The sequence below is a fragment of the Centrocercus urophasianus genome, unplaced genomic scaffold (genome assembly GCF_019232065.1).
Source record: "Centrocercus urophasianus isolate 14NV4802_14NV808 unplaced genomic scaffold, USGS_Curo_1.0 seq_24, whole genome shotgun sequence".
In the NCBI taxonomy this organism is placed as follows: Eukaryota; Metazoa; Chordata; class Aves; order Galliformes; family Phasianidae; genus Centrocercus; species Centrocercus urophasianus.
The window spans coordinates 16558744-16582556 of NW_024884800.1; the positions used below are offsets into that span (position 1 = coordinate 16558744).

Sequence of the window (23813 nt, forward strand, 5' to 3'; positions counted from 1 at the left end):
ATATAAAGGGGGGCACGTGACGCGGCACGGCCGCGCTCATTGGGCGGCTCCCGCAGGTTGTTACAAAACCGCCTGGTTTTGTAACCGCTGCCGACGGCCCGGCCCGCCGAGAGGGGCGGCTCGCTTCACCCGCGGCCCGTCTGCGCTGGAGGCAGCCGGCGCCGTCCTGCGGCGGGCGTCCCGTCTGCGCCGCGCGGCGCCATCCTTGGGCATCGCTCTTGCGCCGCGCCCCGGATCCGCCCGCGCTCCGCAGGTGCCCCGCGGCGCTCCTGCAGCCGCGGTTCGTCGCTCTCCTAACGACGCTGAAGCTTTCTCACTGTCTGCTCGTGGCGGCTTTCGGACGGCGGAGCGGGGAGTTCGGCGGGAAGGGGCCACGGCCGTGTGGCCGCGCTGCAGGGGTGCACCTGTCTGATCCCGCCTGCTGACATCCCTGTTCTGAGGCTTTCTGCACCTGCCAAAAACTTGGCTTCCCTCCCTAAGGCTTTCGGATATGTACACCTTTATCTCTGTTCACAAAGTTCCCAAGTGAGTCCTTTAAGTAAACGAATAAAAGGGTTTATTGAATAGCCGCTGGCGTTAGACATTCTTCCGCTACTGGCTCTGTCTGGCCTATTGTCACAGCACAGCACAGCCCGGTACGGGCTGATTCCAGGAAAGGAGCGCTGAACTACTCGAAGTCCAGGTGGAGCGATGTGCGGGACCACGAGCAGGATCCGGCACGCAGGGGCGGGCATTTTCCTGAGCGAGCCGATGCTAGCAGCACACAGACAGCTCGTCTTATAACTTCCATGCGAGAAAGCCTCCTGTTATGAAAGAACAACAGCCTTAACCAAAGGAAAAACGTTTTCTCGAAGTCGACAGTTGTCTCTATTGCAAAACGACCGTCTCGGCAGCCTTTCTGTGTGTTATTTTATAACCATTGTCCTGAAAACCACTATGAGTCAAAGCCTATTCAAGCGAGGGAAAGTGACATAACCGCTGATTACCAGTAGCGATGCGATGACAATCCCTCTATCGGGGATATGCCAGCAGTATTTACACAGTTACATAGCAGTTAAAGAGATAAGAGCCGTGGTAGAAGGGGAGGTTTGCTACCAGCGCATGAATTCAGGTTAGGGAATGGAAGTAGATTATCATAGAAAATGTAATCAGATTTGTGTTCTGAAAGGAAGTTCCACAGCTTCTGTTTACAGCACATGAGAAGACAGGCAGGGCGGTTTGCGCAGCACAGGACGGGCTCAGAGGAAAGGGCAGCAGTGGTGCCTGCAAACTGCTAGTGGTGGGAGCTGTCTGCTTCTGGAAGGGCATAGAGCCACAGCTCTTTATCCAAAGCCCAAAGATCCAAAGATCTCGTGGACGGCCTGTGGGCAACAGGACTTCTCAGGAGAAACCAGCAAGCTCTGCCTCTGCTAGCTCCTGGTGCGTGTTGTTTGGTGAATGTGAGCATTGCGTGGGGCGTGCCAGGTGCAGAGTGAACATCACAGCCACTACCTCAACAGCACTTTAAAGCCAAGGTGCTGCTCTACTTCTCAGCTGCACACCACTGTAGAACACTTTGCTCCAACAGCCAGCTCAGCTCCACAGATGCTGCCCTAGTGAAGACAGCTGCATATGCTGCTTTCGTTTTGTTGTATGTCATATTCTGAAAGCATGGAGTTTTCCTATACTCACATACACAGATATCTGTGGATTTGGAACAGCAGTGGGGCTGCAAACCCCTACCTACCTGCATTGCTTGGGAGACTGGGAGCTGATTAATCTTTCACTTAAACAGAAGTTACAGCTAGGAGGTGACTCACTCCGCAGAAGCACATCTCCTTTCTATGATTTTTCTACAAAGGGAGGTTTAATTTCTTCCTTTTAATGACAATGAGCACAATACTGGTTTTCTTCCAGCAGTTAATGGCTGGCAGAACTGTGTAAGAGCACGACTGCATTCTTCAGCCCTCTTCTGGAGCTATAATCTGCATCACACTCTGAGACCACAAAGCCAGCGAGCAATCCTGTTTCTTTCCCTTCCCACACACAACTACCCTAAATGTGACATTCTGACCCACCATCCTTCCTGACAGAGCTCCTCCTCTGCTGGCAGCAGGGATGTTAAAAGCCATGTAACAAATAAAGGTGTTTTATACACAAGTACTCTCACACTCTGCAGTAGTCCATAGGTGAGAACAGTTTTGGACTGGTGGCTGAGCCAGTTGAAAAGAGGAGGCCTAACATTCCCTATGCAATAAAGCTGTAAAGGGGGAATTTACTATGGTCCACTTTTACCACATTTACCACATTTACTATGGTCCACTTGCCATGGTTAGAAAAATCACTAGAATTAAGATATTAAATACATCCACCAGTTTAAAGAAATGGATGGCACCAGCAAATAAAAAGACAAACAGAACAACCCACCAACCCCAGGGGTTTATTTTATTCAGGGAAAACTACAGATATGAGCCAGGAAAGGTCCTTGTCACCTCTTGATCAAGCGATGGGATGCACATAACAAGTATCCCATTCAAACTGGATCTTTCCCTGTGTGATAAAGAACGAGGGATTCACACCATGACCCTGGAGTGTAACCAAACCTAAAGCGAGCTGGGTGAAATCAGTTCTGCTCAGACATGCCCAGACTTTCAGAAGGTTATTTTTATTCTGTAATGAAATGACAATGCTCCCATGTGAAGTTCAGTGGAATTCAATTTCCAGAGCATTTTTATACCAAATTGAGATGTTTCAATGTTGAACGAATATTTCGCCAATTGGAAGGCTTATTCTATCAAAAGTGAGGGACTATCTGCCAGCCATTCTCACCAGCCATTTTGGTGAAAAGATCATCTGTCAAAAGCAACGCTCAAATTAGCTCCTTTTGTTCATAAGAAAAGCCCAAATGTTTAAGTACCTGTCAGTGTGCACAGTAAACGACCAATAACAGCAAACTCCTGCATAATGTGCAGCAAGACAAAGGAGACTGTAAGGTCCATCATCCCTTCCAGAGAACGCAAGCATGCAGCCAGGAAGCAGGTCCATTTCTGGTGCACACATATCACTGCTGTCACAGGAGAACCACCAAACAAATATATTGTATCTAGAACGTGAAAGTACGTATTGATTCTTCTATGCTGCCCAATAAAAATGTACTGTGCAGATGTCTTGAGCAGTAGGATGCATTGTACACTCAGTGTTCCATTTGTCTTGAAGACTTCACTGACAGCCTCAGTGGAGGTACATTCTCCAGCTCAAAAACACGTAAATGTAATCATTTAAAAGGGCAAAGTTACAAGAATATGTTTTGTTTCACACTCTGTGATAATGTGATTCCAGTAAAAAGTAGAACAAACTTCGGAAAGCAAAAGCAAAAAGCAAACACCACATTAATGCAATCTGCAGTCCTCTTGAAGTTGTAGGGGCTAATTTGTTTTTATTTGTTTTGGTGTGAGCTACACAGAGCAGTTAAGGTACATGAATCAAACTGGGAAGTTGATGGGTGGCCTACAAAGACAGCAAACAGAACACATGGCTTTTGAACAGCTCGACATCACAACGTGCTTATGTGAATCCACAGGACGCTTCATGCAAAGGTTTGATAGACTTTCAGGATTGTGGCTACTCAGCTGTCTGTACGTTGGTATGCACTGCCGTCAGAGAAGACTCAACTTAAAAAGCAGGACAATAATATCTTGTGGCTGTTGTGGTTTGTAAAATCCAAGAGCCAAGTTATCCTTTCCTACAAAAACACCTGTGGAAGTGTGAAAGTCCTCCTGAATCCATGATGTCATATTCAGTAGCCTTTTTTTCTTTTCTTTCCCTCCCAAAATGAGGGCGATAAAAGCAAGTTCTACACAAGACAAACAAGAGAAGTATGGGTGGCACTACTACTGCCTCAGCAAGCAGCTAGAAAATCCAATGCTTGACAATGGTAGTGGTATATGTGTTCTCAACTACCTGCGACAGGTGGGTAAACCCTGTGCCAAGGCCCATGAGCTGTGCTGTTTAGCTGTTCAATCTCCATGTCCTTACTCTTGGGGGAAAACTCTTCCAGGCACAGACTCAGGAATGCATCCCTTCTTAGCAACGCCCTTAGGGACATATTTGTGGTCCCATTGAGTTTAAATGAGACTTAAAACATATGCTTCCAGTTAGGGCAGTTCTTTCAAGCTTTACAAATGGAGCAATGGAGCCTTCAGCCCATTCTGGACTATTTTATTGACCTGGGTATTGTTTGGATATGCTTTCACTTCTGACTTTCATCCCAGGGACTGCACACAGCCTCCTCATCCTGGGGTCTGGCTTGTGCTGCTAAGAAGTATATTAGCTGTAGTGATCTACAAGGCTCCTGTCTTCTGCTGCTGGATATCATCACCGTGCCAGAGGTTTCTGCCCTGTAATAAGGCTCAGACAATTCAGTCTCAGACAATTCAGCTGACAAACATGGGAAATACGTGAAACAAAGCAGGCATTCCCACTTAGAAATCTACAAGATTAGTCCTGTTTAGTGCATAGTGATCATCCAGGTGAAGACTTAGATCACACATTTCCTCTTCTGCAATACTGCTCAATTAGCTCAATCCATACTTCTTTCTCAGACTCCCACTTTTCTTCAAAATTCGTTTTTAAATATATGTACCTACACTTGAGTCACTTATCAAGAAGTCAGACAGCAATTTTACTTACGCCAAACTCAAATGCAAATTCACATTTGTCATACTACAACACAACAGTAGTTGTATGTTTTATTTGACACGTTGCAGGGCTTTCTTCTGATACACATTGATGGTGCTTCTGGTAGCAGGCTTTCAAAAATAATTAGAGTGATGAATCATAATTGGGAAGAAATGGTTCTTACATGTAAGACAGTTATTTTAAAAATGTTTTGATGAATCATGCAAAAAATGCTTGCAAATAGGATTATGCTTTTTTATCAATATATTTTTTTGGTTTTTTTTCTAAGTCTTAAGAAAAAAGCTTGTGCTTTTAATACTTGAATTGAAAAAATATTTACAGCAGACATAATAAATGCTACATGGCAGTTACAAGACAGGCAAAGTGGTGATGGTCCCACGCTTTACCCTTCACCAAATTCACTGAAGGTTTCACATCTGTTCTGCTAACATCCCAGCTCAGAAGCGTTCAGTCCTGGATTTTCAGTATGCTTCTTTTCTCCAAATCATTCATTTCCTTCAGGATAAGGGCTACGTTGTATCTCAGCTCCTGAAACTTTGCAACTGGTACCTGAAACAGAAGGTTCAGTTTAACAAGCATGATACACCTTAGAAACTTCGGGCAGGGCACGCCTATGGAGTGTCAGTCCAATCTCTCTTTAACATAAATAAATTAATTAAATAAACAAATATATGTTAGAGTTAAGACAAAGTGTTGCAGGTTAATAAATCTCACTGAGGCTGTTTGTCTTCGTAATGTATGAATGAAAGGGAAGCTTCTGCTGCCAAAAACCAGCAGGTATCTCTTGTACTGTACAAGCTGGATCTCGGTAACACTAAGCTCCTGCAGAATCCCAAGGCTCCACATAAAAATGTTAAGTCTAAGAAGGTATTGTGAAACATGAAACTAGGTGCTCTTCTCTGTTACTGAAAGAATGAGGGTTTTTTTCTGATATTCCTGTAGGTTTTAGAACACTCAAATAAACATCCAGCCAGATCTACAAGCTAGTCTACAGTTCCCAAAGCAATTCTTTCCCACTGTTTATTTTCCATTAAGAAAAACAAGGGGGGTTCAGTAGATTCAGTCAGGGTTTGTGATGTGTGGACCTTTTAATTTGGACCCAGTTCTGTTACTAACTTCTGTCAAACCATCAGCTGCCTTTGTCTTTAAAGCACTTGAATGCTACAGCTAAAGACAGGCCACACAAGAGGTTGTTATTTTTGCTTTGACATGAGAGGACAGAAATCAACCTGGAAAGCAGCCACAAGACATTCTCATTTTAAACAAGAAGAGAAAACAGATGTAATCACAACACTAGAAAAAAATTATGGCAACTTAAGGATGGCCAAAATTAGCTAAAGCCAATGACAGAAGAGCTCCTGCTAGCTGACTAGAAATCACAATTTAAATAACAGAAATTGCAGTGGTGACTTCAAGATAGTGCAAGTCTCCACAAAGGAAACTTCCAGTTCTCACTCATACAGTGCTTGTAACCAACATGGGAATATCAGACAGACAAATGTATCCAGACATCACAAGCACCAGATGAAGGTCTGAGCAAGCAGTCTGAGCCGGACTGGTGCAGTAAAAGTGCACAGAAAACCAAGTCCTGAGAGCACTGGCTTAGCTAGCTCAGGACTGCCCTAACTCTCCACCACTATTTAACCCAGATGGGAATGTCAGACCATCTACTTTTTCTAGGCTAAAGAAATGTGGCAATGAAACAACTGCTGCCATCAAATCCCTCTTACAATGTGAGGTCAAAATTTTCAAATAAGCAAATCCAAAATATCTAATCTACATAAACAAGTGATACCCTGCCACGTTCTCTGCAAAGTTATATTTATAGCATGGTCAGAACCATAAAAATTCTGATTATTTGGGTGAATCCCCTTTTGAAATGCTGTAAGAAGGGAGACAATGCTCTGGGTATAAAAATCCAGTCCCAGATTGTATACTAGTCACTTTTTCAGATTTGTTACATCTCAAAATTGAGCTTCCCTGTTACCCTGGGGTCCCAGAATGCTGAGGTTTTGTGGATGCTAACTGGAAGAGATTAGATTCAATTTTTGAAGAAGTGTATAAACATGATATATAAAGACACTTACATGTCTTAAATATGAATTCTTTGAGCAAGCACACTCCTGTAGGCCTCAATGTATATTCCATTTGCAAATGGTGCACCCAAAGCAAGAGGCTTTCAGTTTAGAAAGCTATTCAATTAACTTATTTAAAAACTGTTGAATTCAACTAAACACTTGTGTCAGGTGATACGTACATGCCAGTGGAGACAAGCATAAAGAATTAAGTTGCTGTTTAGAAGAGAATATTACCACAAAAAACTATTTAACTAATGAACACAGCAGCTTTCCATTCAAACTGAATACAACATGTTTCCCTATCTCACCACCTATCCTGGTTAAAACCTGGTTTTACAAGGGATTAATGGTGAGTAACTTATGGCTTATGGCACTGTGCACTGACTTTTATGGCTGTGTGCACTGACTGTAGGTTCACAGTTAGTTTCATAAATTAGACTATCAATTAAGAAGCTAACAAGATAGTATCTTCAAAGAGATGACAGCCTGAGAGAGCGAAAAACAATGTGCTACAATTCAGCACTGTAAATGCTACAAAAGTAACTGGACAAACTGATAGCAGGCATTTGTTTAAGCACAAGCTTCAGAGCTAAGGAGATCAGCTTTTCAAAGGCTAAGAGGTCAAATCAGGTTATGGAAGTATAATGTCTGCTCTCTGTGGATCATGCAAATATGGCACCCATCAGATATGATTTGTACATATATTTGATGACTCACTGCGAGGGTCGAGAGGAGGAGAGAAAACTCACAGATTTTCCTGTACCATTTCAAGCTTGAGAAGCCAAATGGAAGGAAGTACACTGAGCACTGTTAAGGCCCTTCAGAGAACACATCTGAGCAATGGCTTAGATTGAGGGGCAGGGGTTCACAGCAGCGCAGTGCACAAATGCCTGTGTCTGCATTGGTGCAGCCCAGACCGCTCTGCAGAGCACTGGCTAATTTACTCTGCTTCTTTGTCTACACTGAAGTCACACAGTTCTTTCACAGAGTCCCTTAGCATGCTGCCCACTGCAGCTGATATCAACCATATGAGAGGAACCCAGCACCTGATTTGCAATTTCCAGATGCAGGGGAAGACGTATGAGGAACGGATGAGACCCCTGGTTTTGCTGGGCCCAAAGCAGAGGGGGTCGTGGGGAGGCTTCGTGGCAGCCACAGCTCCTTACAGGGAGTGGAGGGCAGTGCTGAGCTTTCTCTCTGGGGCCAGCCACAGTCATACCACAAAACTCAAAATGCTTCAGTTTATTATTTGCTTTCTGAAAAACATTCATTGTCAGAAAACTCAATGTGCTTAGAAAAAGAAAACAAAACCTAGGAGACCAAGCAGGACAACTTGTTTCTGTGACATACACTTTAAAAACCGTTCATAATAAGATTATCTTCTGTTTTATCATTTTACATAATCCCTGTAGGTTAACAGGACATCCAGTACTTGTTGGAATGAAAGAAAACTGAAGAGACGAGGACTATGTTTACCTGCATTTGGTTTTGGATCAAAGAGCTACTATTTGCAGGAAGATCACTCATCATTAAAAAATCCTGTTTACAGCCAGATCTTTGGTATTCAGATCTTCGCAGCAAAAAGCTGACTTGAAAAGCGAGGCATTCCGTTTGCTATCAGATATCTGCACTTCTGCATGCAGCAGCCAGGCACAGCAACACATCTCCACAGCAGACTGGAAGCAAAGCCCCAAATCATAACAGTTAAGAGCATGTGCTAACTTCTATCAAGTGAAACTCATCATGCTGAGAAGAGTCAGCCTGAAGACCAAGGTATCACTTAAGTTCCATTAAGATCTCAGAGGGTGCTAACAGGCTGCTATGAGGACTTCCCACATTGGGGTGAATCTGATCTTCTGTGAACTGAAACCCCCAACACCTGGCAATGTAGCACAGAGTTTATACCTTCCTCAACAGCTGTACTGTGAAACATTACACTAAAGTCAGTCCAACTCTATGAGCCTATAGTGCTTTGGTGCTTCTTCCAGACTACTACTAATATGTGTACTGAAGCCAAAATCTTTTAGGAGTTCAAATGTGACAACAGCTGTTCAGTTATGCACTGAACTCCTGTACGTGCTACCATGTTATTTATAGAACAAATAGCATTCCTTTTCAAAGGTTAAAATATGAAAGAATGTATGCTTTTTTTTTTTTTCCAAGCCATTACATACAGTATCAGAAATACTGCTGCTGACTGATCCTGAGGTAAAGAAACAAATAAGCTTTTTACTTTCTTTCTAGCAGCGAGATCTGTGCTAAAGAAAACAAAACTATCTCTGCCACAGAAAAGAATGTTTTACCAGGCAGGAAGTCTAGTAGTGCATCATATCTTATATAAACTACCCCAGTAATTTTCCTTCTCTAAAAAGCCATCATGAAGTCTGGAGGTAAGAGCTGATATCAAAACTATCATTTTAAAACAAACTAGGTGTTATGCAACAGTACTTTCAGTACTGTTACTGTAAGTTACTTACAGTAACTAATATAACTAATATTCGTATAACAAACGAGCTCTCAGCCAAATGTGCATAGGAATGAGGTATGAAATGATTTTGGTTGGCAATCAGTTACATATTGCATGTGGTTGCAGCAGACACGGAGGAACGCAAACTGATAATGCACTGTTTACAAAAGCTTTAATGTTTTAAATTGTAGTTCAACTTCCTGAAAAGAACTGTAAGTGCTTTCTTATTTGTTATGGCAATCAGACTTACTTCAAAGCGATGAGCTGTCCCATCTGAAAGCTTCATCAGCATTAAAATGGATGGTTGAAGAGCACGGGCCAGTGAGCTGAAATTATTTACAATATTAGTATTACAACAATAAACATCAGCAGTGTGACAGGTACACCACTGTACACTGTACAACTTCAAATGTTCCTACTGGTTTTACCTGAATAATTTTTATTACAGAGCCACGAAGATGGGAGTCCTGTCAAACTTACCTCACAATTTAGACTAAAAAGTTTGAATATCTTAATAACAGCAAGAAAATGCTAACAAGAGGATTTTCATTTTACACAAACTATGACAGGCGTAAGAGCTGACCAAGTCTGGCTAGCAATAATGCGCATTTTTTTTTAATGCAGTTGCCTATGTTGTACTAACTCTTTCCATCCCTTCATTCTTTCAACTGCCATCTCATCTGAGGAACCAAGCTCTCCCAGTCTTCATGCTAAATTAGCAAATTTGGGTTGCTATTTATTTTACATGATGACCCAAAGAGGGGAAATGAGTCATCGTTGTGCAGCATTCATCAACAGATGCTGCCAAAACCTGCTCAGGTACTGACAGGTGTTCCAGCCAGAAGCCATGCCTCTCCACAAAGGCTGCTGCTGAATGATAAACAAGGATTCCCATGGGGAGGATGACTGTAAAGGAAAATAAGAAGGCAAACAGAAAAGGGTAACACGTTGCTCCTGTGTTGTTTGGAAAGCAATCATAGGATTTACCCAAAGCTTGCAAGAGTTGTGCTTGAGGATGTTTATCTGTACATTTTGTTCTTTTATAAGCATAGATTCTTCTGCATCATGATACCTGTGTGGTGCTTTCAGCACTGCTCATCTGAGAGTCACTTGAACTTGTAACTTGTGGCCATCACAGTTTTCACTTAGGAGACCTTTTTCTCGTTTTTAGAAAGATTCCCCCCAGTCACTTATTGCTCTCTCAACTATGTCAGCAGTGAGACTGAGCCCTCTCTCAGATCCTGCAATGCAGGAACACAACATGAAGTCACTCGTGCTAACAATTTCAGCTACTGACAAAGATTGGATCAACTTCTAATTTCTTTCATCCGAAACAAAAATCAGGAAAAAATCACAAAAGGTTTCTACTTCCTGTCTAGCCAAAGATCCATCCCATAACTGCCTCTGCTGTGGCAGACAGCAAGAAGTCATTCACTGCAAGCATAGACAAGATGCTCACACAGAGGCTTTTATTCCTGTTTTGTGAAAGAAATTAGGAGGCAGGTCAATGACCATTGCATAACTATGGCAGTGTGAAGATGCCCTTCTGAAGCCTTTCTGCCAAATCTACAGCAGCAGATATGTAAATAGGATATGAAATTTTATTTAACACACACTAAACATAAATGATAGCCTACTTGAGAAACTGAATAGACAATTTCCCTCCCCTTCTCTTGGCTGGCTGCTTGTGGCTCAATCCATCTAATTGCTTCCAGCATTAGGGAGGACTGTGAAGTTGCATCGGATCTATCAGGTTTTAAAATAATGAGAGACCAAAACTTGGAGTTAAATGATTCCAGCACAAGGGTTTTAAACAGTAAACAAATAAGAAGCATGAAAAAAAATATATCACTAGCAGAAGATGAAGACAGCAGCCTGCTGGTAAGTGCACATAACCTTCTGCATATCATCTGACATACAGCGTTATAAGAAATCCCCCTTATCTTACCATTTAACACAGTAAGATACACTTCAGCACTTAATATTTTAGGCAGCATAGGAAGTCAGTTTAACCTGGGACAAAATTTCTTCTGTGGTCATGCAGAATTCTCTTTTTTACCTTGTGGATATAGCCACATCCACTCTCCACTTGAAGTCCTGGACATTTGGCAGCCTACTTGCTTGTGTCAGAGCTGTGCTTTCAGAAACAGGACGTCTGTAGAGCAAATCAGAAACAAGAGGCTGAAATGCAAATTCACAAAAGCAACAACAATCTAAAGGGAGAATAAGATTCCTCAAAACAAATCTGTCTGGAACTTGTTTCTTGTTGCAAATCTATCATCACTTAGAGAGATTTCATGGAATGGTTGAGACTGGAAGGCTATGTGGTCCATCCCCTGCTCAAGCAGGACTACCTACAGCAGGTTGCCCAGGAACACGTCCAGGTGTGTTCTGAACACCTCCAAGGAGGGAGACTCCACAACCTCTCTGGGCAACCTGTGCCAGAGCTCAGTCACCCACACAGATGACCAATGGGTCTGACTGAGTTGAAGGTATAAGATGGCTGTACTCAAATTACCCATTTTTCTTATGTTTAACTGCTATGGCAGCTGTCAAAACAAGAGAGACAAAGCTCGTCTGTGTAATTCCAGTAAACTCAGGTCATTATAGATTTTAGTCATTGTGGTGGCTGGCCTATCTATTATTTCGATTCTCAAGCAACTGTAAGGCACAGAGAAAGGGACCTACAGACACATCTTCGCACAAATCCAGCAGGAATAAGCAAGCAGGAACAGAAGACAGATGACTCAAGCCACAAAGCTGAACTAAGCTCATTGTGCTCCTTCAACAGAAAGCACCTAGTATTAGCTCACAGCAGTGCTCTAAATGTAATGATATTAGAGTTTACTCTGAAGCACATTTTAAAATAAAATCCCACAGTGGCTCTTGCTAATCCAGCATACTTTATAAACTCCAAATTCCTTATGTAATATACGTGTCAACCCCAGCACAACCTTCATGACTTCTGTCTAGACAACTGTTTGAGAAGGCCCATACTTCCTTTATTACTTATATTACAGGAAGAATCAGGCTCATCAAGCCTAAGTTTCATTCTGTGAGCAAATACAGTCGACTTAGATTAAACTTCAGGTGGTTGACAGTCTTTAAAATTTTAATAGCATCTTAAACTCCAGGTAAATTAACAAGCAAAATCTAACACCAAGACATAACAACCACCCATTTTTTGATATACAAAGAGAATACCTTCAGAATGAGATCATTCAGCTGGTCCATTAAGAGGACAGACTGGACTTAAGTGTTACTTACATTATAATTATTTTTTTGCTAAGTATCCCATGTCTCTGGTAGTTATTTACGGTACATTTCAAAGCTACTCCAGCTAAGGGCAGGATAAGAAACATTACATCCTTTATCCATGGTGCTAGACATAATCTAATTACAGAGTTTACCTCAGAAAAGAATCCTCTCTGAACAAATCAGAGATCATAGGAACTCGGATTCTTTAGTAAGAAGTGAGCTGGTCCTTTTAGAAACTGCTGAGAAAGATTAAAGATTTGATAAGGTACCAAATACTGATAGGTAGGATCTCCAATACTCTCGCATTTAGCGAAAGTAATATAAGAAAGAATGTGTTCCTTTTTGGGGGGCAGTGCTGGTCAGAAGTGACATACATCCCAATGGTACAACAAAGCAGTACAATGAGCAGAGAAAATAGATCAGCTGGTTCCTACACACGGTACAGTACTGAATAGGAAGTAGGTCACACAGCTGGGTGCAACCATAAGGAGTCACAGACTGGAATGGACATTAGCAGGATTAAAGAATAAGAACAGGCCTTTCGCTCAGTGGTGAGTTGCTGCCAGAGCATTGCTTAATTTGGGAAATGCCTAAAAACAGCCACACTGCTGCTGCATCCTTAAGACACGCTAACTCCCTTCAATGGAGGACAATCCATTCAGCGTAGCAGCAGCACTGGGCACAGAATGAACAGAGATAACAGGAAGATGTTACAGTTAGCAGTGATGGGAAAGGTCAGCAGTGTCCAGAGGCTGTTAAATTACAGCATTCCTGCGCCAAAATGGACTGCACCTCAACACCAGCTCCTCAGAGTCACAGTTTTTATATCTCAGATTCGGCTTCTGTCAGCACTTTCTCAGAGTGCAGAAGATTACAACTGCAAGAATCCTGTAAGGCTGACAGTGTGCATAATGGCCAACATACACACAGATATTACAAAAAACCTTAATCAAACCATCAGCTTCCAAGAGGAATAGCAGAACGGAGCAGAAAAAGACTCAAGGAACCTTGAATCCACAACCTATGCAATTTAACTACATTTCATAAACTCTCAACAGCTGCAATACACTGTCACCTCACGTACAGTGCCTAAGGCAGAGGTTAGAATGAGTAAAGCAATATGGATCAGTGACAGAACATCCAAAATGGTATGCCTGCTGACGAGAACATCACCTGCCAAAGGATACAACAAAGAGCTGAAGATGGAAGAGTTGTGAATTTGGAGCAGTGACTGACATAACAGCATCAAAACCGGAGACAAATTTGGAATGGGTTGTGATGCACATAATCATTATAGGCCAGCAGGCCACTGAACAGAGAAAATGTATGAATTAGTAGTGTCAAATGGCACATGGAATGCTCACTCTTGGAAGAAGCTAAAGCTATGCTATCTAAAAAAACATGCAGTACATTTACTATAAACATTCAAAGTGGGGGAAGTTATGGCTATGCTGTCTCTTAAAAAAAAGTTTTAATTTCATACGCTTATTTTATGGTGTGAATATGCCAAGTTTTATTTCCCTTTCAGTCTATATAGTTTGATGGAACTATGGAGAAACAGAAATAAGAATGCTCAATTTTCAGCACTTCAGAGCTGGTGTTTAATGAACAAAATGTCAAAAATAGAATATGATGCCAGAAAAAGTATTAAAAACTCTGAAATTGGTTTTTCTGGGTTATCCAGCTCATAGTGAATTTTTTATCAGATGCCATTGCTTAATACTTCTCTTATCATCACAGTCACATATATTTACAATTCAATAAGCATATGCATGATTCACCACTACACTTAAAACTATAAAAGCAGATCTGTCTAGAAATCAAATCCGAGGTGCTTTTCTCTGATCTCAAAACACAGAGCAAGATTACTCTGGATAATCACAGCTTCTGAAATGAGAAAAAGCCATATTTTCCAGCATCGTGATTTCACAGTAGAAAACAGACAATCATGCATGCTTCAAATGACATCTATATTTAACTTCATTCTCCACTGCAAACAATATTTCCATTTTGCAACCATGAATTTTGCATTCTTTCACACCTATAATTCAAATATAATAACAAAGAAAACACGAGAAGGCTGAATTTATTTTTTATCCCAAGAGGGATTCATTTTAAAGAAAGATTTTAATCAAGGAAATTAAAAATATTTTAAATGCTGGTAACAGCATTCAGACCCTTGTGAGGGAAAGTGAGACACCACAACGATGACTGTCAGCATATCTGAAACAGCTCTGCGTTGGTGATGCCAAGTTCTGAGTGACCTCACGTCTCAAGGAGGAAAGCTCTACATATGCAAGAAGTTCAAGCAATTTCAACATACGGAGGAACATAAATATAATTGAGAACAGAATTGAGTAGAAAAGGATAGGAAAAAAAGGGAATCCCTCTAAGGAAAAGCAGAGAGCCTTTTCAAGAAGTTTCTGACCGGTCACAGTCTGAAGGTAAGGAGGTATATTGCTTGGTGAGTGAGTAACAGCTAGTAGAGCAGATGATATCTTATATGTATCATCAAGTCACTCAGTCTGAATTCAGCTGTACAGTTAAGACATGATAAATGCTGTCCGAGAAAGTTTCTACAAATCACAACATGTAGAAGGATGCTTGTTGCTTGTTTCTCAACAAAGCAAGCCTTTCACTTTTGCTCTAACTTGCAGTGATGATGATAAGAACACTTAATTCTGCAATTTACTCTTCATCTGTAGGTAATGATTCATTTTACAGAGGATATAGAACATTATAAAAACTGGTGATGATCATAGAAAAAAATGGAAAAATGACACGAAAGCTACTTACTGCACACATAGCCATGAATTATAGATATTTATACTGAATCCAAATAATGGGACAAATCTTCCTCTCGTGTGTTTAGAGAATTTTGCTGTTTCTTCAAGAGGCCTGCAATATGTGTATCTTCAGGGCTGCACAGTGCATAATACACAAAAACACTGACCTGTTACCAAAGACAATACTGGAAAAGTCTGTGATGAAATCTTCTGGTATCCTTAAAGAAAAGAGCAACAGAAAATAGATAAGTGTTTTGTAACCACAAATATATGGGCTTAGCTGCAAAAACCTATTGCAGAACACAAAAATAGTATCAGCATTTTCCATTTTGCATTGCTTAAAATTGCCATCATCTCTTATGTAAGCACTTCAGTATTGACTCAGTCTATGCTCTCAGGAGGACAGGCTGTTTTCACAAGAACCCTAAAAGCTGTGCTACAACCTCCTGTGCTACCTAAAATGGCAACAAGGAGTTTCAGAAGAACCCTGTATTTGACTCATTTCTCTTAATAAAGAAGTTTTACTGATGTCTCTAACAAGCACAGAAGGCAGATGGACAACACATGCTTATAAACATCCCAAGCCTATACATTTCATTTCACTTTCACCTTAAAAGAGCAATGAAAAGAAGACAGAATGACTTGCTCCCTTAAAAGTAAGAACAGAAGCCCTTGTAGCTAAGAGTACTTACAAAGAGGAACCATATCCTTTTGTGGGGAGGGCAATGATAAATTTGATGAGCCCATTAAAACAAGCTGAACAGACTAACTCACTCCATCTGCCTTTTGCACTCCACTACTTTACCATTCCTCTGCTGTTGCTTTACAAATAAGCTCCTGCTAATTTCCAGTTCAATATATCAGGCTGTGAGCTGCAAACATACTGCAGAGCAAACATTATCTGATCAGCTGCCTTTGCACAGAGACAGTAACCTCCTGCAGAGAGGCATGCTGGACAAGTGGAAGAAGTAACTGCTTCAGCTGCCACAGTTAAATCCAATCAGTGCCCTGAGACATTACTCACCACTGCCTTGAGATACACAGCAGTCTATCAAAGACAATCAAAGCAAACAAAGAAGTTACCTGTGTTAAAGGGTTTACAGTGTGGGGAAAAAAAACAGCTCATCAACTCACACAGTGGGAAAATGAAATGGCAGTTATATGACTTTGAACCCTTTTAAGAAAACATGGGGTTTAAACAGGTTTTTAAATAGTACTTGGATAGAACTGAATTCATAGTAGTAAGCCAGTCAGCTGAGGCAAACCAGGAACTGAGGATGGGAGACTGGTCTGATTTTTCAGTTGCATGTGCCTCTCTGAAGAGATGAGAGTTTCTGCAAGCATTACCTATGCTACCTGTACAAGCATATCATTTAATTCCACCAAATAACCTCTGAAAGAAGCAGAAAGCTGAAGAAAGAGGCTTATAATACAATTACTGTGATAACTATCACAATGCTTGTCAAGTCTGCAGGTCACTAAGATAGTAGCACTAATGCTACCTTTATGCTTCGTTATTTTTGCCCTGAAGTTAATGATTTTGCTGAAAATTCTGTTCCCAACTCAAGCAGCTCATCACATACAAAGCACTTTAGACACAGAACATGGTGCAGCTCAGGCCTGAGCTACAGGTGGTAATCAGTTTCTCAAAGGAACATTCCGAGAATAAGATCTACCGTAAGGATGCCTCAACCCCATGTTATTGTCCTGAGCCAAAAAGTTAGTAAAGGAAGGAAAAAAATAGCATCCAAAATTTAGTATTTCATTCTCACTGGTTGAGTTAGTCAGGACAAAAAAATATAGGCTACAGTATGGCAACCCTTTGAAACCAGTACTAATGATCTAATTCAGCACAAGTGAGTGTGGTTCCCAGCCTCTCGCTTTCCAATAAAACTAGAAGCCAAAATCAGCTGCATCACCAGGAAATTGGGGATGACAAGACTTTGTATGGATGGAATTAGACAGGCTAATTCTCAGCTTCACTCAAAAGAACAAACTACGAATGAGAAATGAAAACAGGTAACCCAGCTCAGATCTCAATCCTCTTAAAAGACACATTCACAAAGAAAATTAAAATAAGAAATAAGCATTTTTCTGCCTTAAAATGCAAAATACCTGCCTAAACACTGGATGCCAATAATGCTAAGACACTGCTTCTCAGTTAATTGTGTGTGTTCTTTGTGCACATGATCACAGGATGACCCACAGGAGTCATAGCACGAGGATAAAAGTCTGAATGTAATTAGTAGATGCAAACATTTCACGTTCAGGCCCAGCTGTATTGGGAAACAGAGAAGCTGACATTTCCCAGAAGAATCAAAGGTGCAGAAGGTGGTAGCATTTACTGAGTGCCATAACTCAAGAGTAGAATAAGCTGTTTACTCTTCTGCAAGCTCAGCCACAAGATGAGGAGAGCTATCAAGAGAAAAAAAAAGACTATCAGAGTCCAAATAACCTCTAACAATCATGGGAGCATATAAGCCACAATGAGCAGCACATAAAACATATGAGTGCAAGCAGCACAAATGCAGATACCTGACCTATTGCTGCTGTATCAGCCAGGTTAACCAAAACAACAAAACACAAAAGATTTAACACAATACAGCGGAGAGAAAAAAGATCATTCAGACTGAAATGCCTTTTTGTATTCCCATGAGTAATCCATGAACTTCAAAAAACAATACAAAAGTGTAAGGCATTAAAGCATGGTCAGATGACAAAGACAGAGGATCAGGAATCTGTATTTCCAGATACAGGGTACAAAGCCAGCCCAGCCAGTGATTTCTGACACTCCTACTTTCTCCACTGTTCAAGAGTGGAATATTCACCTACCTCCAGAAAGCTGCCATAGAGCTTTTCCTCATTATTCCATAATCACATTGAACACATTCTGTGCACGCCTCAAAAAACACCAACTTCCACTGGGCCAGAAGAATTTCATCAGTTTCTTACTGACTGACTTTAACCTGTGTAAGGTGTGAACGCTGCAGCGTGCTGGAGGAAGCAGCTTGTCTTTTAGCTCACAAGCCAAAAGGAAAGCCAAACTCCAGCTCTCTGCTTCAGACAAAATCAACAAGACACTGTTCAACATGGCCTTGATTCCAACTCACCACCTGCATCCATCTAATCTGAGCTACCTGAAGTTGCTCACGAAGTAACTTATGCTTATGACTGATCTGAGAAAGAAGGCAATCTGTAGGTTAACGGATAAATAAGGATGAGAATAGAAGGAAATAGAAATCTCTATATCCTAGATAGCAATCAGAATGCAAAGAACTGGAGAAAATTAACATTTTAAAATATTTGAACCTTGGTGCAGAAGTTTCTCTACAGATGAAAGCATCAACTGCTGTTATTCTCTTGTTCCAACCAACTATAGAAACAGGAATAACCTATAAAGATCATCACTACCTGACGGCTGGCTTTCAGAATACAAACTTTTATTCACAGATACTCTGAACAGACTGATGTAACAAATGTTACGTTTTGTTGGGTAACTGGCAGAAGAGATCATAGCTGAACAAGGTGGCAGCGTTTCTTGAGTGTTGTATCATTGGTCTTTCAAAGAAGAAAAAAAGTAGGGCAGTTTCTTAGCTTCTGAAATGTTATCACTGTCCTACCAAACATGTTAAAAAATATTGCAGGGCAAGGTGAGGATGGCAAAGAGAAGGTCACTCACATTTGCATAGCCTACATTACAGACTAAATTAGACTGATCTCAGCATGCAAAATTTACTGCTCATGCTCAGTGCTAAATCAAGTCTTACACAACACCTGTTTTTTTCCTCTGGCTTTCTATGACATTTTGCAACAGATGCATTATGTTATTTACAGGTAATTTCCATACCAACTTAGTTGTGTAAAAAAGTTGACTTGGGAAGGCAGTTACATAAAAGTTATGAAAAACAAACAGATGGGGAAAAAACAGGCATTACCAGGCATACCTGAGCTCCTTCAGGTCTTCCTTAAAAACCTAGAAAGACAAAGAAGGTGAAATTTTAGAGGATACAGTGAAAGACAATTTCTTACCAAGTGAACTAACAGTAGCTACTTGCTTCCTATCTCTCACCCAAAAGTTTTAATGTCAATGCCAGTAATTTTGAAATGATTGAAAAGAATTTCCAGAAGCATTCAATTAATTTGTGAGAAATTAATTTTAAAGGCAAGCTCTCTCAGAAGGCTTGATGTTTTGAAAGCTGCACCCCAGCCATTTCTTTCATGTAGTTACTCACAACACGTCTTCAGAGTAATGACATGACCTTATTCTCACATATGCTTTGCAGCAACTTGTTTGAACTACGACAAGGTAAAGGCAGTGGCAAAAGATGAGCACTGTCTCAATGTTTCCTGCAATGTGTGTTTTCCCAATATGCCTGGGTCAATACTAGGGAGAAGTGTCAGAAGCTCAGAAGAGGTTTGCTCACATAAAAACAAAATTAGAAAAGCAGAAGAGAATGTAACATAAAAAAAAAAAAAGAAAATAGCCATGAAAAGGGAATGAGAGTCAGGACCATGGCAGGTATATTCACATTCACAGACAACATCTACAGCATAAACAGAAATAGCACTTTCTCCCAGTTCCCACTAGATTGTTCTGACTGTAACTCCTTCCTTCCCTTACAGTAGAGCTATGAAGACATAAAATTTCCCCTATTTCTTTGTCTGTAAGAGTAAAAAAAAATGCACAGTATATGTGAGCACATAGGGTAGGAAAGAGCGTTGATGCCAATGAAATGACACTTTGCAAAGGTTTCTTTAGGAGTTAACATGCATTGTAACCAAGATGCTTAAGCAGAAAAAGATACAGTAATCTCTTTCCTATAGATTTAAGAAACACTCTTCTGAAAAGCTTACTGTAAATCTATACAAACAAAAACATCTCTGTGTTTCTAAGAGTTTCTTCTAATTACTCTAACTTGGAGCAACATTTTCACGTGGAGCTCCTCACTCTGGCAAACAGCAGCTCAGTGGTAACTCACATGTGGCACGACTGTAACTGATTAAGGCTCTGGGTCCTCCCACAACTTACTTCCTGTTTGAAAGTCGATAAGGGGAGTCTCAGTGCTTCTCGAAGAAGGGTGTACATGCCAGAAATGAGGAAAGCAAGCTGCTCTTCAGAGAGGTCGGTGCTTTCTGCAATCAGCTTGACTGATTCTTTGCAGTCTTTTCCTTCCAGTGCATTCACAGTGACTGAGAATAAGACAGTAATGCAAGATCCTTTTAAAAAGTGGAAGACCTGGTGACAGTGAACACCTCCTATACCCATGATTTTATTTGTTGAATGTGCTGACATTTTTCCAGATATGAAACTATCACTTCAAGTTACTGTAAAGACTTCTATCTGATCATCTTCCACCAGTCAGTCACTTTATGAAGAGAACTTCAACATACTAAGCTTTTGCATTTTGAAACTGAAGACGCTTTAACTGTGGAATATGTTCCAGAGGGACAATGGAATAAAGATTAATAAAAATTCATTGCTCACAAGCTCAGGTCTGACTGGAGCTTCTATCATTAAAGTTGTTCACATCTGAAGTCTGCTTACAACTTAATAATCTTATACACGGGTTTGAAAGCAACAAGAGAGTAAATAATTCAACATCGTTTTCCAGCTTTTCACATAATTTATCTTTCAGTAGCAGTAGAGACTAATGATTAAACAGCAAGGAGGCAAAACTAAACCTTCAAGTCTTGTAGTCTGCACAACAATAGTGCTCTGAGGGAAATGACTGTTAGTCCATGCAGCAATACTACATACTACTAACTGGCGTGGCACGTCAAATTCAGTGATGAGCCCTGAACCACTCACATGGCTGACTCAGTTTGCCCAGTGCCATCACAGTGCACATTTTGCACAGATGAGCTAGGATGGGCAGGGAGCTACTAACACCAAGCTTCCCCCATTGCCTGAAAAAGGCTTTGCTCTAAGACAAAGAAGGTTCCTTTCAGAAGAGGAAGAAAATCCAATTTTCTGCAAAAGCCAAGTGCATATCAGCACTGAGGCCTCTTTGCTGCATCAGGTGCAGAGCAGGACAGGTTGCTGACTACTACTCACCTATTTAAATATAGCTCCAGTTTGTCTAGACAGCTTTATGACAATGTCTTCTTCCTACAGACCAATCTTAACAACTGGTTAAAATCCACTGTCTTCTTTTAAAAGCTACTCACTTTGCCCTAGAATACAAGACTTTTTTTTTAACTCAGAATTGTTCGAGGAACTCAGAAATATCAGCTGATCTAGCATTTCTAACAGTCAAATGGAGGGAGAACAACCCAAAAAGCATCCCAAAGTCCCTCTGCTAAGCCACTTGCTCCCAGTAGATGATACACGAGGTCACAAACTTCTATTTTAGCAGAGCGTACAATACTGGGTAACCATGAGATAATGGTGTATACAGTTCTTATGTCTTTAACCAAGCAGGCACATGAAGCACCATCTAATTGTTTTATTAATTATTATTTAGCAATAAATTGGCAGCAAGAGCCTCAAAAAGACAAGCACCGGAGCAATTTCGACACAGCCTGTTGAAATCCAAGACCTGCAGCGTTCTGCGAGCTGCTCATCACAGACCATCACCAACAGAAGACACGTGGATGCCTCCGCCAGTCCTACAGGAACAGGCAATCCCACCCTCCCGGCAGTGGCGGACACGGGCACTATAATGACCCAATTCGGCATTGTTTACTTGCTCTACCCTAAGATTCGAAGGACTGTTTGCTCCCCCTAGGGTAGCAAGCAGGCATGGCACACCACAACGTGGCTCTAATCGCAGCCATCCCGCAAAGGACCGTTTAGGGGACGGCCAGGCTTCCCAGCACCGATAGAAGTTTTTACTCTCCATTGCCCCAGCAGTAGGCAGCAAATACAGTTCCACGTCTGCAGAAACTTTTGTCCCCATTGCCCCTATGTGTAGCTTTATCGCGTTCAGATGCCATAAGGAAATCCTGGCTACACTGCCTCATTACTGACAATATGCAGTAATGCTTTTAAAGACTTAAAAAAACAAAAAACAGCAACAACAAAAAACATACCAGCTACCAGATACTTTGAGTTCATATTGACTAAAATGAGGAAAAAGCCTGGGAGGCAGTTAGTAGAAAGGATGAGCACAGCAGGGTCACAGCCCTACTAGCATAGGTTAGGGGCTGACGTACTGGAAAGGAGCTCTGAGGACTTTGGGTTTCTGGTGGAAAACAGACTGGTCAGGAGCCAGCAGCATGCTCTTGTGGCCAAATGAAGGCCAATGGGACCCCGGGGTACATTACAAAGTGAGTGGCCAGCATGTCAAGGAATGTGATCCTTGCCCTCTGCTGTACCATGATGAGGCCACATTTGGAGCTGCATCACAGAATGGCCAGGGTTGGAAAAGACCTCAAGGATCATGAATCTCCAACCCCCAATGTGGCCACAGGCAATGCCACCAACCACATTTCATAGCAGCCCAGGCTGCCCAGGGCCCCATCCAACCTGGCCTTGAACACCTCCAGGGATGGATGGGGCATCCACAGCCTCTCTGGGCAGCTGTTCCAGCACCTCACCACTCTCATAGCAAAGAACTTCCCCCTGACATCCAACCTCAATCTTCCCTCCCTCAACTTAAAACCATGTCCTGTTCTGGACTCCTCAGTCCGAAAAGGGAACTTCTAGAGAGAATCCAGGGAAGGGCCACAAAGATGACGAGGGGCCTGGAGCATCTTCCTTCTGGGGAAAGGCTGAGAGCCTCCAGTTCAGCCGGGAGGAGACTGTGAGATCCCCTTGCTCTTTATAAATCCCATAAATACATAAAAAATGCAGGAGTCAAGTTGACGGGCTCAGGCTTTTTTCAGTAATGTGAAGCAACAGAACAAGGGATGACAAGCAGAAACTGGAACACATTTAGTTCCATACAAACATGAGGATAACTCTTTTTTACTTTGAGCGTGGCACAGCTGCCCACAGACGTGTGGGGTTCTCCTTCCCTGGAGATGCTCAAACCCATCTGTGTGGGTTGCTGTGCCACTGCTATAGGGAATCGCATCGGGGGGGTTGGAATGGGGGAGGTCTTGAGGACCCTGCTATCCCCTATGACTCTGTGACTCTGATTCTGTAGGCGAATCTCTTGGAATACAGGGAACCGCGGAATACGTGGCACCGAAACGCGGAGAAAGGCATCGGGGAACGGCCGGGCTGCGGCGCTCGGCTGCACGGAACCCCCTTCCCTGCGTGAGAAGGCCCAGTGCCGGGCCGTACCTTTCAGCAGGCGGCGGAAGGTCTCCTTGCCTACTTCCTGCAGGCCGCGGGCCATCGCCTCCACCTCGGCCGGCAACCGCGGCCCCAGGAAGCCGCCGCCGCCTCCGCCGCCGCCACTCTCACCGTGGCCGTAGGCCGCTCCCGCCGCCTTGCCCACCGCCGCCATGGCAGCGCGGCCCCACTCGTGGGCCGCTGCTCGGCCTCCAGCACGGTGGGGGGCGCTGCACTGTGGCGGCGCGCCGGAAGTTGGCCGGCCGGCGCCCCGTCACTTCCGGCCGGCGGCCGCTCATGGCGGCGCCTGCGGCTCGGCCTCTGCG

At 42.2% G+C, this 23813-nt stretch overlaps 1 protein-coding gene across 1 annotated transcript; it reads right to left on the reverse strand.

Moving 5' to 3' along the window:
• Positions 1–3395: 3395 nt before the first annotated feature.
• On the reverse strand, positions 3396–23662 carry COMMD5 (COMM domain containing 5). Its single transcript, XM_042825407.1, has 7 exons — positions 23497–23662; positions 20296–20456; positions 19211–19239; positions 15434–15484; positions 11282–11377; positions 9473–9548; positions 3396–5226 (listed from the first exon to the last, which is right to left on the reverse strand). The coding sequence occupies exons 1-7, from the start codon at positions 23660–23662 to the stop codon at positions 5125–5127; spliced, it is 681 nt and encodes a 226-aa protein (XP_042681341.1). The 3' UTR covers positions 3396–5124.
• Positions 23663–23813: the final 151 nt, after the last annotated feature.